The 17,935-nt window shown below is 38.4% G+C and overlaps 2 protein-coding genes across 5 annotated transcripts; one reads left to right on the plus strand and one right to left on the minus strand.

Moving 5' to 3' along the window:
- Window positions 8,182–9,540, plus strand: LOC109820520. Its single transcript, XM_020386676.1, has one exon. The coding sequence runs from the start codon at window positions 8,264–8,266 to the stop codon at window positions 9,530–9,532; it is 1,269 nt and encodes a 422-aa protein (XP_020242265.1). The 5' UTR covers window positions 8,182–8,263; the 3' UTR covers window positions 9,533–9,540.
- Window positions 12,320–17,057, minus strand: LOC109822338 (floral homeotic protein APETALA 2-like). 4 transcript variants are annotated; one of them, XM_020388528.1, is made up of 10 exons: window positions 16,547–17,057; window positions 16,171–16,196; window positions 16,051–16,081; window positions 15,867–15,954; window positions 15,625–15,770; window positions 14,793–14,837; window positions 14,505–14,617; window positions 14,272–14,405; window positions 13,358–13,459; window positions 12,320–12,780 (listed from the first exon to the last, which is right to left on the minus strand). In XM_020388528.1, exons 1-10 carry the CDS (start codon window positions 16,768–16,770, stop codon window positions 12,499–12,501), a joined length of 1,191 nt encoding a protein of 396 aa, XP_020244117.1. In that variant the 5' UTR covers window positions 16,771–17,057; the 3' UTR covers window positions 12,320–12,498. The 4 variants fall into 4 exon arrangements, with proteins under 4 accessions (XP_020244117.1, XP_020244118.1, XP_020244119.1 ...); XM_020388529.1 differs by lacking the exon at window positions 14,793–14,837 and adding an exon at window positions 14,863–14,907 and having other exon boundaries at window positions 14,514–14,617; XM_020388530.1 differs by lacking the exon at window positions 14,793–14,837 and adding an exon at window positions 14,863–14,907 and having other exon boundaries at window positions 12,320–12,747.

Consider the following 17,935-nt stretch of genomic DNA (forward strand, 5'->3'; position numbering starts at 1 on the left):
CTCTTAGTCAAATATGTTTGAAGTTGATTTGAGCTTTCTTTTATGTTGGTAAGCAATTGAAGCTTGAGCCAATTTAGTTAGCATCAATTAGAAATTATTATATTACATATTGCCAACTTTAAATAGGGCTTAACAGTCAAGATGATTAACCAGAACAGACTCAAACTTGGGCCTGCAGGTTTATATTTTACATTTCTTTCATACAAAATGACTGGAAGTGGCTTTTACGTACTGGGTACTTTTGTGATTGTGATAGTTAACTTATGAACCTGAAACCTATCAAAAGATGGTCATCTCTATCTGAATGTTATTTACACCAGAAGGCCATCTCTATCTGAATGTATGTATGTGTATGTACATGCACATGCATAAAAAAGATACTATAAAAAGCTTAGTCAAACGACCAGAATACTTCTTTTGAGCCCCAATAAACTTCAAAAAAAAAACAAGTGATTATAGAAACTTTTATTGTAGAACCTTAACAACTAGGACTGCTTGAATAATAAGTAGATCAAAAGAAGTGCTTAGGAGAGTAATCACGTCATTGAGTTAAAAATATACTAAACAACAAAAAAGAAAACGAAAAACAAAACTAAACAAACAGATTTATTTGACACGTATTTATCTTTGCTAGATTGCCTAACATTCTGTAAGTTCCTCTCGATTTGGTAGGAGGTAGAACCGTACAGAGAGGAAAGGTAAGATGAAGTCAGGTTCAATGAGGTGCAAGGAAGGATATACCTTTTGTGGTTCTTGTTTAGTTAGAGAGGGAGTGAGGAGAGGTACATAACTTTTTAGTTTATTTTTCATTTTCTCTCCCCCTCACTCTTGCGTCCCTTTAAATTGGAGGTATTTTCTCTCTCTCTCTCTTCGCTTTCTAATTTATTTTTACGTTTCTCTCCCCTTACTCTACTCTACCTCACATTCTCTTCTCCTATTGAAACTCTCTACCAAAGAGGATTGTTAACAATCTGCAATTTAGTAAATAGCCCACTTACTACAAACTAATAATTGAATGGAATAAAGTGGCAAATATCTAATCCAAAATATTCTCATTCATCCTAAAGAATAATTAATTCCATGAAAAGAAACCAAGAATATTTTTGCAAAGCAATCCAAACATGAAGGCAAAGGACCCCACCTCCTCCTATATAAACCTCTACCAACCCATTCCTCGTTGCCACAATCTACCCTTCAAACTCTCAACACACAACTCCTCTCTTTCTAAAAAAAAAAATGGCAACGGTTTATCAAATCCGCAGCTTTGAGAAGAAAACAAGTGAGAAACCCCTACCAAAAAGAGGCCAAATCAAGGCCAAGATCCTAAGTGAAGTGTTCTCTGCAATTGTCGGCGGTAGCCGTAAAGAACAAGAGAAGGAGGAAGAAGAAGAAAAGGTCAATAATGGAGCTTGGGCTTCTAATTCTTCTTCACCAATCTCATACTCTCCATCATCAAGAGCTCTGAGACAGTTCTAGTTCTTGATAAATTATGGCCCTCTGTTTTCCCTCTGTAGCTTACTACCTTTTCCCCCCCATAACCTGCAGAGGTTAACTGAACTGTTTCAGTTATGTGTTAGTTTAAGTCTTTTGAGGGTCCTTGTAATGAAAATTCTCCTCTGTTCCTGATGTATCTTGTTTCTCAGTGAAGCTTTTGCTGTACTACTGAATTTCTCAGTTTATATAATTGAGTCTATTCGAGCTTTTGTGCATTAATGTGAATGTACGTAACATATTTTGAGAGGATATTAAGATAACAAAAGTGGAGTATACATTATTAAAAAAAAACTCAAAAGTACTATATACCTCCTAATTTTTTTTGGCAGTGATGAGATAATTTTTGAGGAGTTACTCAGGTTTTGCTTAAGTCTTGACTAGAATTCCGTCGGACGCGATGCGTGCATGATATGAAACACACTTGTGCATAAAAATTTTATTAACTCCTTAATAATCTATATGCATACGTGTATATAATCTATATGCATGTGTATAAACAATAGTTACAAAAGATTTAGGGGGGGTATGGAAATAGTATATGGATTCGGATCCTTTCCACTACAAAAACATAGCGGAGGGGACCACTACATAATCATAGTCATTGATTATTTAGTTGATGGTTGTGATTTTTTCTTTTAGTACAATTAGGAATGAGTGCAATACACGGGGTATGGTAAGTATTACATTTAAATTGTATCATAACCACCTACTAAATAATCAACGATTGAGATTAAAAGTAGTGGTCCCTCCACTACTTTTTTTGTAGTGGAGAGGATCCAAATCCAATAATATATGTGTACTTCACTAGTTTTGACTTGAGTTCTTAGTAGTGGCTTTCCTTTTAATTTGCTTTGCATGGGGGATCTTTCACAGTCTTAAACAAAAGTTACTAATACATCTTATAATGATTTCTGAATTATTTTGTATGGATTGGGCCTTGCAAGTTGAGCATGATGAGTGTGGCTTCATTGTGGACATTAACAAAGTGTTATCAGATTGAGATCTAATTGTTTGTTAGTTATTATTTGATGCCTTCTTTTATGCTATCACTAATAAGGTGTTAACATCTAATGATCTCTTTTCAGGTAACTGATGATGTTTTGGGCATTATTTAGATATTGTGGCTTCTTAGGTTCCTTTGCAAATCTTTTTTTTTTATTATTATAAGAGGCTTGTGTATCTTTCATTCTGTATCTATATTTTTTTTTTCAAGATGCCTTTCTTTGCCTTAAACTTCCTTATCTTTGTTTGGTGAGGTTTTGTTAACTAATTATGCAAAATATTTTTTTTTCTAAGAAAAACTAGCTAATTCTGCGACCATATCAGCTTTCTCAATTGAAAGTGCAAATATATTTTGTTTATTTCCCCCTAATAACACTGCTAGTTATCCACAAAATTACATATTCCCATTTACTACTCAGCTAGAAGGTTCCAGTTGATTAATTGGGTTCGGTTTGTTCTTGGGCCCCTTGCTTTTATTCATTCATCTGTAACTGCAAAGCCCACTAAAAAGTGATTATTTCTCATGTTGGATTCCTAACAAAATATTCCTCAAGCAGGGATAAAGAAGAATGAAGAAAAGAGAGCATATGCCATTCTTTAGCATGAAAGAAGTTTGAAGATATCTGAAATGCTAGTTACGCCAACTGAAAACAACCATATGGAGATATTTTGAAAAGAGAAAAGTTGCTTCGCCAAAGCAAAGTGAAGAATATATAGAATCTGTTGTTACAGGTTGAGCTCTTATCGACAGAGATCAGGGAGCTAAATATATCAAGGCTTTATTCTGATTGTAGACCCAAAAAAAAAAATCATTTCCCAAGATCCACAGATATCTCAGCAGTGTATAGTATCATCTAGATCATGACTTTTCAATCGATGGTGACTTCAAGAGGAAAAATTCCTCAAGGACCCAAAATATGGGATCAATAGAGGGGACAAGTGAGGTGTCCCCCTCCTATTGGATAATGAGTTGGCCAACATTAATGATGGCAAACTCATTATCCAATAAGAGGGGGACACATCACTTGTCTCTCCTATTGGTCCCATATTTTTTGTACCCGTAACAAAGCTCCTTCAAGAGACATACTGAATTGTATATATATTGGAGTAGTTTCAATTTAAAAAAATATATATCATGAACTTTTAAAGGTTTCTCACGAAACAAACCACCATAATTACACCTATTTAAATGTAGCATCACAAATGTTCGTATAAAGATGAGTGTTGATGTTAATAATCAAAGAGATAATAAAATGCGGGTGAGGTTGATTAGGGGCCGCTAACTTCTTCGAATATCTGGTTTTGAGTTGAGTAGTTTCTGCTTGCACAAATAGCAACTCGTGAGAGGATGGGGACTAGTTCCCCCGTTGTTACTCTGACGATCAAGTCGGTGATAGACTTGAGTGGGAAAGTGATGAACCGTGTGAGTTCTTAAGTGTATTGCAGCGAAATTCTCAGAGATTGCTTGCTTACCCTGGTATTTGGAATAGTAACCCTATTATAGTGGTGGTAAAAGGGTAGAATGACAATCTCGGACCGAGTAAAGAATTGCGACAAACAAGTATGGGATGACGGCTACATCAGCACCTGCTTTACGGGTGTCGGTCGACGAGTGGAGTAGAGATTACCTCAGTATTTAATGTGAAATCATTGGGGACATGGCGGTGCCGACGTTATCCGATGTGTCATGAAGACTATCGGGGCTAGAGGAATGATGGCACATGTCAAGTATTTAATGTGACGCCAACGCACTGTCAGCAGAGGAGGCTCAAGATTGAAGTCGTCCTTTGCCTTATAGCGAGGGGTGCCGAGAAGGAACGCCTTTCGAGTCGACTCTACAATGCGTCGAATAACTGGTCGAGTCGGCTCGTAGCGAGTCATCTTCGACAAGAGGGTCGACAAGTACCGCCCTTCGAGTCGATCTAAGAAGATGTCGACTCGGCGAGTCGGCTAAGTCGGGATTCTTGGTGGTCATGACCGTCAATTTGATTTGAGCAGTGCATGTAGGGAGACACCCGTCTGATGCTAGCAAATGACCGTACTTTGACGACTGAAAACACCATAACAATGAGTATACACTTTCTGAAGTGTATAACTGACTTTGTTACTTTTATTTCCTAATTTGGGAAAATATTCAAAATAATGGTGATAATTTTGTTAAAAAATTATCAATTAATTATCAATTTACACATACACCACTTTTAAAAGGTTTTCTGTTGCAATCAACCACATGTACCCACTTTTTACTCGAGTTGTTTTGGTAGTTGACCCCCTACAACCTCCAATAAGAATCATCTCTCTGATATATTTGGTATTTAACAACTACTTATTACAACAAACTAAAAGAACTTGACTTAAAAGTGAGCTCATGTAGTTGATTGTAATAAAAAGTAATTTAAAGGTAATTTACGTATAAATTGACAATCAAAGATGATTTTTATGAAAAAAAAAACCCAAAATAAATTTTGGTTCAAATACTACCTCATGAGTCATGACAGTTTCTTAAAACTTATGGTTCAAATACTAAAATAAATTGAAAGTCTCAATGACAAAAGAACTAAGGAAAAATTGTGTCAACGCCCCAATTTTAAGAACCCCATGTGACCAACTCTTTCAACCTATTTCCCATGTGATTCAGCCCTCAAAATCTAAATCTATGTGATTCAGCCCTTATTTAGCCATTATTCTATGCCAACTAAGCACAGAGAGAGGAGAAAAAAAATCCCAAAATGTCTTTATCTCATCCACTCTTTTCTCTTCCTTCCTCCTCTCTCCTAACCCATCTCCTTCAACCTCTCTCCCTCTTCCTCCTTTTTCTCTCAGACGCCGGCATCCCCCTTCGTCACCACGGAACTTAGGTGCACGCTCCGGCCATGTTGTTGATCTGGTGGTATTTTACTTAGAAAACCCCAATATTATTCGCTCCTATTCTCCCATTAATTTTCCATGCTCTCTTTTTTCCCCCAAAAAACTAATTTGGCTGGCAATGACAAAACCCTTAAATTCGTCGAAGTCGGAGAATCTGTCAAACAACGGGTCGGTCTCCAACACTGAAGGCGAAGAGGTGGTGAAGAATGAGGCGGAGGAGACGGTGCCGGAGGAGGACGAGGAGGAGCTCGAGGCCGTCGCAAGTTCCACAATACCTCTAGGCTATCTTTTTTAAAAGAAATTTGTAATTTCTATTTAAACATCGTGGAAAGATAAAAAATTTAACATCGTGGAAAGATAAAATTTTAAAGAAATATCGGGTAAATGTGATTATTGTTTGACAATTTTTGATGTTAAATTCAAGCTCATGGTGGAATATTAAGTCTAATGAGTTGGAAGTGAAGTCCAATGGTTTGTATGTTAAGTCTAATGAGATCGATCTGTTGTTTGACGGATCCCTTCGACGAGAACTCCGATGAATTCGAGGGTTTCGCTATTGCCGACCAAATTGGGATTTTTTTGGTTTTGGAGGAAAAGAAAGAGAGTGGGTGTGGGGGAAATTAGTGGAAGAAAAGGAGCGAATAATATTAGGTTTTTCTAAGTAATATACCCCCCAGATCAACAACACGACCGAAGCGTGCACCTAAGTTCGGTGGTGACGAAGGGGGATGCCGGTGTCTAAGAGAAAAAGGAGGAAGAGGGAGAGAGGAGAAAGGAGATGGGTTAGGAGAGAGGAGAAGAGGAAGACATCTTAGGATTTTCTTTATTTTTTTCTTCTCTCTATGCTTAGTTAGTTAGCAGAGAATAATAGCCGAATAAGAGCAGAATCACATAGATTTAGATTTTGGGGGCTGAATCACGTGGAGTTCTTAAAATCAGTGACTAAACATAATTTTCCCAAGAACTAAAGTCAATATAAACAGGTAAATACCATCCCATATATCAGAATAATGAGCTGGAAACTCGGCTATCTTAGTACTCCTCCTCAAAAGACTCGAGAGCTGCAGGCAGGCAGGCATCGACTATATCTAGTAGCGTCCAGTCCTTAAAAGCCCTATCGAAAGCCCAGAACCTGTTGCTCGTCGTCTTGTATTGCCATCTTCCCCCCAAAAACTGCTGCAGAATCAACAGGAAAGAGACATCCCATTGGCCATTTTGATGCATCGCATTCATAGGAACTGTTGGTCCATCATTTCATCAACCAGGCTTTTATGGATATATATATATATATATATATATGCTCACATGAAAGCATTTATTTATGCTTCTTAGTGTGAGCACTCCCATGGGCTAGCATTAAGGGGCTATTTGTTTGCATAAGGGGAAGGAGAAAGTCTGTCAAAAGTGTCAGTTTTGACAGGCTTTCTTGCAAAAACGACTCATTTAGATGCGTTTTTACAAGAAAGCATATCAAAACTGACACTTTTGGCAGACTTTTAACTCATTTCCCCCTCTAAAAGAGGCAACCAAACGTGCCCTGAGGCCATGAGTTGCGGACAGACATTATTCACCAAGTTAAATATAATATAATTTTTATATATCTATTTTTAAAAAATATTAGCGGCGAATTTTTATTACTATTTACATAGTAATTTTTCAAACCAATTAGCAAAAAATATACGAATTAGCAAGTTTTATCAATTTTCTATAATAGAATTGGAAAAAACTTATATTTGTAAAATGTCTGATAAAGATAAATTCACCATATGCAATCTTTTAAAAAAAAAAAATAGACAGTAGTTTCAAGACTAAAAAATGACATTTCAGCTTAAACAGTGTATAAAGGGCCAAAAACAAACATAGCATGTAGACCATGTTTAATATTCAAAAATTATACTATGGCATAAATAGTTTTTATGGGAACAAAATCATTACCGCTCGAACTGTATGTCTAAGGCTGTTGATATACCTTAGCATAAACAGTAATTTAAATGTTCTCAATCATACTTAATGAACAGTACCTTTAATTTGAAATGTGGTGTATCATGAGTACTATTTACTATAGTGTGAATAGTAACTTTCAAGCTTTGTTTTTAATTTATAAGATAAGATAACCTCATTAATTGTTTTCTCCCATCTTGGACACAAGTCTTGAGAGTGAAGGGTGTTTTGCAAAATTTAAAGCCAGTTTCTTTTGCAATAATGACCTAACAATTTTCCGAATTATGCGTAGCCACAGCGGAATGTAAAAAGCATAACCTATCTCAAATATCACAAATTGACATCTAAGGCTATGTTTGGCAATCATTCAAAATGTGGCCCCAGATATTCATGATCACATTTTGGGGAAAATGTTGTTTGGAAAAAACTAAGCCTGTGTCTGCCCAATTGGCAGGCAAGCACAACATAATAATCACATAGTAGTAAGAAATTTAGAGTTAGAGCAAGTGCAGTAAGCTCCCAGTTGGGAGTCCTAGTCAGCATGCTCTCAAGAGCTCTCAAGCTTTTTAAAATAAAAAATTAATAAATTATACCTTGGGAGGCACTCCTTCTTTTATGGAGCTCCAACAAGCTCCTAGTTAGGAGCTCCAACAATATCAAAAAAACCCCTCTTCTATTTTAATATTTCACCCATTACTTTTAATTATATTTAAACCTCTTGTATTTTATTTCTAACCGTTGCACACGGTCTTCGAGGCAACCCACGGTCTTCGAGGGAGCGCACACGGTCTTCGAGGTAACCCGCGGCTTTTGAGGTAACGCACACGGTCTTCGAGGTAACCCGCGGTCTTCGAGATTGGGCACGAAGTTCGAGGTATCGCAAACTTTGACCGTCAACCGACTGATTCCTATAAAATTCGACGGCTTCTCTCCTCAACCCATCATCTCCCAGAATAAAATGTCTAGCTCATCTAGCTCTAGCGATGATGAAATGATGAAGAAGTTCTTTCTTATGGGAGCTGTTGTCGTTGAGGAAGAAGAACAAGAGAAATCTTCAACTTCAGTTCAACACAAACGACGTATCGTGCTCAATCGAAACCGACTGGAAGGCCACAATCGGTTATTCCAAGATTATTTTGCTGACGCACCAACCTATCCTCTTTATTATTTTCGTCAAAGGTTCAGAATGAGGCGTTCGTTATTCCTTCGAATCCACGACGCAGTCGTCGAACATGACAAGTACTTCGTCCAAAAGAGGAATGGTGCTGGACAGTTAGGACTATCTAGTCTTCAAAAGATTACTGCAGCTATGCGGATGCTCGCATATGGAGCATCCGCTGACTCCGTTGACGACTACGTTCGGATCGGTAAAAGTACGTCGCTTGAGAGCGTGAAGAGGTTCGTTCGATCGATTATCAACATCTTTGGAGAGGAATACCTTCGTGCACCGACTAATGAAGACGTTGCACGCCTGCTCGAGGAAGGCTCACAACGAGGTTTTCCTGGTATGCTTGGGAGCATCGACTGCATGCACTGGACATGGAAGAACTGTCCAACTGCCTGGCAAGGTATGTATACTGGACATTTTCATGAACCCACAATTATTTTGGAGGCCGTAGCTAGCAAAGATCTTTGGATATGGCATGCCTTCTTTGGACTGCCGGGGTCTCACAATGACCTTAATGTTCTACATCGTTCACCGGTTTTCGCACAACTTGCGGAGGGAAGAGCTTCACCGTGCAACTATACTGTCAATGGCCACGAGTATAATATGGGATACTATCTCGCCGACGGGATTTACCCAGAGTGGTCCACATTAGTGAAGACTATTCCAGCACCACGAGGAAATAAGCATAAATACTTTGCTCAACAACAAGAGAGCGCAAGAAAAGATGTTGAGCGAGCTTTTGGCGTGTTGCAAGCTCGATTTGCGATTGTTCGTGGACCAGGACGTTTCTGGCAACCTTGTGTGCTGAAAGATATCATGACAGCTTGTATCATAATGCATAACATGATCGTTGAAGATGAACGAGATTGTCAATTGGACAACAACTTCGACTTTACTGATTCGGTACCAGTCGTTGAACCTTCTCATGTGCAGACGGTGCCTCTAACTGAGTTCATCCAAAATCATCATCGGATCAGGAACACGCAAACACACAAATCACTAAAAAATGATTTGATCGAGCATCTGTGGCAGCTTAAGGGATCCATCGCCGAGGATTAAGTTTCTTTATGTCTAATATAATTTCAGAAAAGGAGTTCAAGTTGTTGTACTACGCCAATTTCATTTTTAATAAAGTAGTTATTTTCATTCAATGCCAAATTTTTCAACTTCAAGTACAATCATAAATCTAATATAAGATAATATTTGATAATTAGGAAGAACTAATGAGGATGCGATGCGAGTACAATATATGATAATTAGGAAGAACCCTTGGACATCCACCTCTCCAATATCTCTGCCTGACGCATTTCAAAGTATTGTCGTTGAACTGAATTGAGTGTTGAGAGATCCATCTTCATGATATCGTCATCTTGTTTCTTCTGTTTTAGCTCTATTTTTTGATTGGTGGTTTGCTTCATCCACGCGAAAGCCTCTCCCATAATGGACTTAGCGGACTCAGATTTGTCCACATTTTGTTTCCTCTTGAGTTTTGCCGCTTTCCTCCCTTCAGGCCTTGCTATAACATCATCCGAGTCAATGTTCAACTCGATGGGGGTCGCTGGCATGGAATTGTTTGGTGAGGAATCAGAGTTCGTGGTTCTTCTCGGCTGTGATCGAATCTTATTGTAAGATTCCATTTGTTGGATCCACTTTTGATGATGACGCAACTCAACCCAGCAATGGTCAAACACGAATGGCTTACCATAAAGGGATTGGTATAATTCTTTTACTTCTGCAGTCTACACAAGAGTTAAATTTAGAATAATCAAACATAATTAAACATATATATCATAAAAACATATAAGTTAAATATTTACCTGGTCAATAATTCCCGTACCAGATCTTTGTCGTCCTTCAATCTGAGCAACACACTCGCAGAACTTGTTGACGGACAGTTGAATAGTTGATCAACGATGCATCATTTGGTTTGGTGTGCGGCTCAATGGATCAGTGGAGTATTGGATAAAGTAATCGTTAGCTCTGTGCCAAAACTTATCTTTGTGCTTGCCTCCGTACCTTGGATGGCGTCTCTGGCTCGTCTGTCAGGCCAAGCAGACCACAAGAAGCGTTATACTGCGTGGACAGCCATCTTTCAGGACCGCCGTGTAAGCCTTCTTTGCTTCTTTTGTGGTCGGGGTTTCTTGGGATGACACTTGTTGTGTTGCGATTGCGAGAACTCGATGGGATGACCTTGCCTTCTCGCGACTTCTGTATAGAATCGGCGAGTATAGGGTCGATGCCTTCACCGGTAAGGGTCGCGAATAATAGTTTTGTGAGGGATCCATAAGAATTTTAATTTGATAGGCGATAATATTGAGTTTTTTTTATGAGAGAGTTGTGCTGAAATATTTTGAGTAGTGAGATGTGATTTTAGATGTTTTTTTACAACACAAAATTATTTTTCAACAGGCTTTGAATTTTACAAAAGTTAATTATTTCCACAACGTCAATATTCGCCAGGTAATATTTTCCAGCAACGTCAATATTCACAACGTCAATATTCCACACAACGTTCGATTATCAACAAGAAAAAATACTGGCCAGCTGCAAATGCTTTCAACCGGCAAGCCCAATTTCTTCGACAGAAATGCAAAAGCAGCCCTGGCTTCCGCCAAATCAAAAGATCGCAATCCATTTAAAAAAAATATTCACGAAAGTCGCTTCTCTTCGCTGTCGAGCGAAGCCAGTCCCAGCTCCAATCTTCGACAGAAACCCAAAAGCAACTCATCCCCCAAATCTTAGACAGTAGGCCGCGAGCCACCAACCCCAACTCTTCCTCCTTCGCCACACATCCGTCTCAGACCCCAGCCCAGCTGCCATCGCAGTCTGCTCGAAACGCCACCCGCACAGCAAATAAGCCGCTCATCTCTCCAAACGACCGACAAGACCCTAAAAGCACTCATCCCCAAATCAACAGACGAAGAAGATCCCGATTTCTAGATTTTGGAGGGGTTTTTGTAAATCCTAGCCCAGTTGGGAGCTCCCAAGCGCTCCACAAATTTGTGGAGCGCTTGGGAGCTCCGAAGCTGGAGGCCGCCACGTCACTAGTTGGGAGCTCGTTGGGAGTGCTTCGGAGGCTGTTGGAGGGGGTTCAATCTGGGAGCTTGGCCACGTCGGAGCTGAGAGCGGAGATGGGAGCTCGCTGCCCATGCTCTTACAGCTTGTTTGTTTCTTTTCCTTTAAAAATAGGAAAGCTTTTCTAATAGTAAAAAAAAAACTATTTTCACCCCTTTCCATGTGTTTGTAGGATTTTCTTTTCTTTTTTTTCTTTTTTTTCTTTTTTTGGTTACGGCATGAAAACATGAGTAAATGTTTTCCAACTCATCCCATTTTTTTTGGTTAAAAAAGCCGAAAACAAAAACCCAATTTAGATGAAAACCTCTATCATTATCTAACTGTTATATTTTACCAGTTCCTCATATCATCCATTATTTAAATATTAAAAACCCACCTTTTCAACCTTTTCCACACCATTTCACCAGTTTCTTAGAGAAATTGATTTTCTTGCAAAAAGTGGTATTTTTTCCACTTTTAGGATTTTTTTTTTATGGAAACCCATGGAAACTTCTTTTTTTTGGGAACCTTCTGACCGTGTTAGAGCCTGTCCAATACTCGCCAAGGTTTTCCTCCCGAAACAAACACCCTCTTAGATTAGTTCTTCTCTCTTTTTGCAAATTCTCTTTTTGCATAAACAGTCCTTAAAAAAAAGAATAATAAATGAAAGAATGGAACTGAAATTTGGGATTAGGGTTTTGTTGTTTTTTAGTCTGCGGTTTCTGGAGACAGTTCTTTTGAGACTGATAAGAAGATGAACACAAGAAGGGAAAGCAGTCCAGCATAAGGATATCAGCAAACACAGATACATTATGAAATAAGTGAATCCATGCTGAATTCAGGGTTCACAGAGGAGTTTGATAACCAAGAAAATAAAGGGTCCAGCTAAAAAAGCATTAAGAATCCAATACATCAAATCAAAACAGTTAAATATAGCTATCACCGACCACTTTCACCGGAAAAACACATACTTACTTTTTGAAATGGCCGGAAGAACTAGGGGAATGAGAAAACTGGAGGTGACGACGTGCGGCATTAGATAGAGACGGTGGAGGAAGCTGGAGATGAGGTGAATAAGTTGTGGCTGTAACCAAGTTAGTCGAGAATCCTGATGATGCTGCACAAGGGAGCAACGGCAATGGGGTTTGCCGATGCATTTGCCATCCCCAAGTGGGGAGAGCTTGCATTCCCCATTCAGGTTGCTTCCTCGGGGCTCCTTCCTGTAATTCATTCATAGGCACCATGCATCTTATCTAATTTGATCATAATTAAAGAATGAATCAGTGATGAAGTACAAGCAAGAAGATGGGTGTAAATGATGACGGCTAGACATATTTTGAATAGATATTCATTCATAGGCACCATGCATCTTATCTAATTTGAACATAATTAAAGAATGAATCAGTGATGAAGTACAAGCAAGAACATGGGTGTAAATGATGACGGCTAGACATATTTTGAATAGATGGAAAGTGATGGAACTGACGATATTTTGAGCAAGTGTGAGACTTCCAATTAACTAAAACATAGATTTTGTCGGGTGCAGGAGCAGTGCATTGTATTTACTTAATTTTGGGAGTATGGATTGAAGCTTTGGTTCACCAAATTATTTCCTGAATCTTTGTAGATGACTTTCACAAAAGTAGATAAGCCACTTAGCTTGCCATGAAGGAAGTCAATAAGTTGAGCAAATTCCTAATTCTACTCGATATAAAACGTTAGCAATAAGCATTATAACAAAAACAACTTCAGATAAAAATGCGACGTAAGGCAAGAAACTAATAGACCTTTGAGCAAAAAAAAAAAATTCTGAGTATCTAACAGAACTACCTCATCAATAGGAAAGAAAACCGGGTATGAAGCACTCCAAACGTGAGACTGCATTGGTGCTGCTGCTAAGGAGGAAGGATTAGCAACAAGCTGGGAAGTAACCTAAAATAGCAAACAAAATTTGATCTCAGCACAGCTAAATTATAGACAAACATCCGTGTACTAAAAACTAACAATCTGACTGAAAGAGTTTGTTTATTTTAAAATAGGGAGACTCACAAACTGTGAGTAGCCAGCTAATCTAATCAAAGAGGTGACATGACATGATTTGTGCATCTTGAAATGTTTAAGACTTGAGAAATGCAAGTACTGTGAATTTGCAAATTCTACTTTTTAAAGCAACATCAGTTAATGTTTTTCATGTTAGGATTATAAGTAACCTCTCAACCTTATGAAGTGCTACTGTTAATGTTTTTCATGTTAGGATTATAAGTAACCTCTCAACCTTATGAAGTGCTACTAAGAATGTGCGTGGAAATTGGAACGAGTAGTCGGATTATAAGTAACCTCTCAACCTTATGAAGTGCTACTAAGAATGTGCGTGGAAATTGGAACGAGTAGTCCGAAAGAACAGTTTAATAATAAATATTTTAAAAGAATGAGTTCCACAATGTTTTTCAGCATCATCCCTAAGAAGTGAATTACTAACAATAGAGGAATTTTTCTGTCACCATAAACAGATTATATGGGACTCTTAACTATACTAGTAAATAAGTGAATGTTAGATGAATTACAAAAAGAAATTGATATTAACACAAATCACTTAAGAAATTCTCGTTCCACATACTAGGAAGGCTAAAAATCGGAAATATTAAGCCTTTTACTTATTTAACAAGACCAACAAGTCTTTCAAATTTATCCTGAAAGTCTATTTCATGATTGTCAAGAAAAGTTTCAATGGTAGACTTATGTACCCGAGCATTCCTAGAATCTGAAGCTTCATAAGGGCCAGGATCGAATTGAACGCCCAAGGAGTTATCATCCCTATTAGGGTTGTGACTGTTTGGTTGGGAAATCTTCAATTCCAAATCAAGATTGAGCCCGCTGACTATCCCAGGACAAACAATTGCAAATAAAAGGCCAGTTCATGATCCTTCATCCGAAATCATATCTTCAGAAAAAACAACAAGTGGAAAAATATACGAACCGGTAATACCACTATTATCGGTTTCAGGAAGTATTTCACCATCATAAGTAGTTGGGTCAAAATTGGTAACAGCTTCACTTCCATTATTTTTGATTGCTGCCTTGTCATAAGCCCTGACCACCAACAGAAGAACTGTGATAGTTAGCAACCACGTTAAACTTCTTATTCGTACTAAGGAACTTATTGCCAACATGTAGAAAATCAGTGTTCGGTAGGACCTTGCAGCTTCAATTTCGCTGTACTAAGGAACTTATTGCCAACATGTAGAAAATCAGTGTTCGGTAGGACCTTGCAGCTTCAATTTCGCTATCAAATAACCCAAGATATATATACCTAGAAAATCAGTGTTCGGTAGGACCTTGCAGCTTCAATTTCGCTATCAAATAACCCAAGATATATATACCTGCAACAAGAGAACGAATAATCAAGAATAAACATGAAGTAATGAGCATTTAGAAAACAATTACACCTACAAGAGCTTTTAAAAATGATATCACTGTTTGAGATGAGGACCCACAAAGAAGAGAAATTGACTTGTGCGCTGCATCTAGATTCTTATCGACTAAAATTTAACAATCACAAACAAGCACAAAAGCAAGGTGAAAAAAAGGAGTCGTATGAGAGGATACATATTGCTAATATTGCTCAAGAAAGAGGTGGAGGAAAATCATAGGCACCCATGCAATGAAAGATGCAACTATTGTTCCTCCTCTAAAGTTTAATTTACCGACTCACCGAGCTGTAAGTAAAATAAAGATACAATTAAATAAACACCCACACTACAGAAGAATATTAGCAAGATAGAATCAAGATAATTTCCTAGCAAGAATTAAATAAAGCATGTATATAAATGGCCCTTGCTTAGAAGATTGGTTTCTCCACAGAGCTTCAAAAAAAATATTGTACGTTTCATCAATTGTTATTCAAAATTTGTTAATGTGATTAGCATTTTTTTATGATTTGTGTATATTTAGCCATCACGAAAACATCCAGTGAACACTTTCCATACAAGTTAGAAGGTTTCACGTCTTAGGACAGATATCACGCAGTCACAAGTTACATATGAGCAATATATTAGTCTAAATTTAAGGGAAATTTTAAGGGTTGAAGGTTTTCATACTTTTTACCAAGGAATTGTCCCATGCGAGCTTCCCACCGACCACATTTGTGAAGTGTCACCCCTCTGTACCTGGAGCTCCCACGAGCAAATCCATTGCTTTGGCGACGAAGTATATGCACAAACTCTTCCTTGGTTAGGTTCTTCATCTGAAAGAAAGAAAAACCGGGAGAAAAACCAAATTAAAACTAAATCATTCACTTACAAATAGATCGGTAGATAATAAAGTAACCAATCATCCAGACATGTTTAAGATCATCCTCATAATCACTAATATTGAAGTTGATATCAGCATCAACCCCACGAAACTTAATCGCAGCTCGATCATAAGCCCTGAAAGCAAAAATCCATCTAAATTAGAAAAGGATTTATATAAAATACGGTTCAAGTTAACAAAAAGAAGTAGATAAATTGAAACAAAATTCCAACCTGGCTGCAGCATGAGCAGTGTCAAATCCCCCTAAAAAATTTAAGCCAACCACAGATCGAAACGCAATATTAATAAATTAAAAATATCAAACATAAAAAGAAAAATAAAGAAATACTTACCCAAATAAACCTGCTTCCCACAGTCCCTGCTCAAGTAAAAAAAGAAGAGGAAAAAAAAAAGAACCAACCTTTTTCAAATTCTACATCAAAATGCACAAAAAAAAATCAACTTTCAAGCTACATTCACACATCAACCATGAAAAGGATCAAGGAATTCTACCTATATAACCACAAATAAAACATATTTGCAAACGTAGCCTCCAAAAGTATATATACCACCTATTAATTTAGCTCCCAATTCTAACACATTAAGCTAAACCACCCCCAATGTGGTATCTTTCGCATTGTTCTAACTCAACAACGTTAAATTAGGGTTTATACGCAAAACTCCAAGAATCAATCTTTTCCAAAAAAAAATAATCAAAGAAAAACTAACCATATGTGGGATTCCCATCTCCCCGTCCTCCGATAGAACGTAACTCCCCGATACTGCGAACTCCTCGATCTCGGCCCACGTCTGCTCCTCTTCATCGCCTGCTGCTGCCTCGAATCACAGCCCATTAAGCTGAGATCCAGCAAAGAAAACGAGGAGGAAGAATTTGAAGTCCCAGAATCAACGCTCAAGTCCTCTGGAGACGACAAATTGAGATCAAACACCATCTTTTTTTAAAAAAAAAGAAAAAGAAAAAAATCGGTGGGAAAAATCTAGGGTTTTTATTTGGGGAAAATGCCGACGAAATTGAGGCCGGCGTGGTTCATTTTGAGAAGGCGGGATTTAAAAAGAGTAACCGCTTTCGTCTGAAGGATCGTGAGAGGGTGGCTCCGACGACGGTGGATCGACACGTGTCGGTCGCATCTGACGTTTTGGTGATACGGACGGTCGGGATTTGTTGCAGGGGATTGGATATTTATTGGGGAGAGGAAATTGTGGGGCCCGGTGGGAGATTGCGTGGTAGCCCCATTAAATGGTGAAAAATGCGGCCCAGCCCTAAAACCTCATTCTTATACATGTATTGGGTGTATTTTGACCAACATACCTAAATTACCCTCTTCTCTCTCAAACGAAAACCGGCTAAATGGGTTCCGCCTCTCGCGGCGACCGCTCCCATCGCATTTAAGGCGAAGCGACGGAGGAAAGCGGGGGGAAAAAGCGCGCGCTCCCTTCATTACTGTGCTGCTTCATCAGACGGTACTATAAATCGGTTAGTTCTAGCTCTCACTCTCTCATTAATGAAATTAGGGTATGTTATTCAACTGTCAACCACGCCTATGCGGCTGAAATCACCTCAATTACTCCTCACCTCCTCATAACTGTCCTCATAACTCTCAACCACCCAATGGCCGCCGATGACTTGATTTGCATGGTGTCTTTAGGCGAGAATGCCATATTTATGAAGCTAATGTCGACAACAAGCTTTTATGAACTGAAATATGGTGTGGCTGAAAGATTGAAAGTACCTGAAGAATCTTTTTCCTGATATATAAATCTGAGAGGCACCCCAACCTGAGTTTTTCGGTTGAGAACGAAGATGACCTGAAGTGCATGTTGGAGCACAATCGAAATATTGGTTGTACGAAGATTCATATGCAGGCTGCTGTTAATGTAGAGTGTTCCACGTCAGGGAAGAATCAGAAAGTTATTAGGGAAATGTAAGTAATTAGTAAACTCTTTATAACATTGTGCTTAGTGTGATGTAAACACCGTTATCTTTTGGTCAACTTTCAATGACCCCTCTGGGCTTTAAATCCCCTGAATGTAACCGTATAACCGTCGTCATAAATTTGATCCCCCAACGGGTTCCAAAGAGTTGATGAGCATGGTGCC

The sequence above is a fragment of the Asparagus officinalis genome, chromosome 8 (genome assembly GCF_001876935.1).
Source record: "Asparagus officinalis chromosome 8, Aspof.V1, whole genome shotgun sequence".
NCBI lineage: Eukaryota > Viridiplantae > Streptophyta > Magnoliopsida > Asparagales > Asparagaceae > Asparagus > Asparagus officinalis.

What these genes read in the sequence shown, in the direction of transcription:
- LOC109820520 (XM_020386676.1), top strand. Translation starts at nt 8,264, where the DNA reads ATGTCTAGCTCATCTAGCTCTAGCGATGATGAAATGATGAAGAAGTTC.
- LOC109822338 (XM_020388528.1), bottom strand. Translation starts at nt 16,770, where the DNA reads ATGGTGTTTGATCTCAATTTGTCGTCTCCAGAGGACTTGAGCGTTGAT. An exon ending in TGGGAAGCAGGTTTATTTGG is followed by an intron (nt 16,082 to 16,170) that starts GTAAGTATTTCT and finishes TAAATTTTTTAG; the next exon opens with GGGGATTTGACACTGCTCAT. An exon ending in ACTGCTCATGCTGCAGCCAG is followed by an intron (nt 15,955 to 16,050) that starts GTTGGAATTTTG and finishes TTTTGCTTTCAG; the next exon opens with GGCTTATGATCGAGCTGCGA.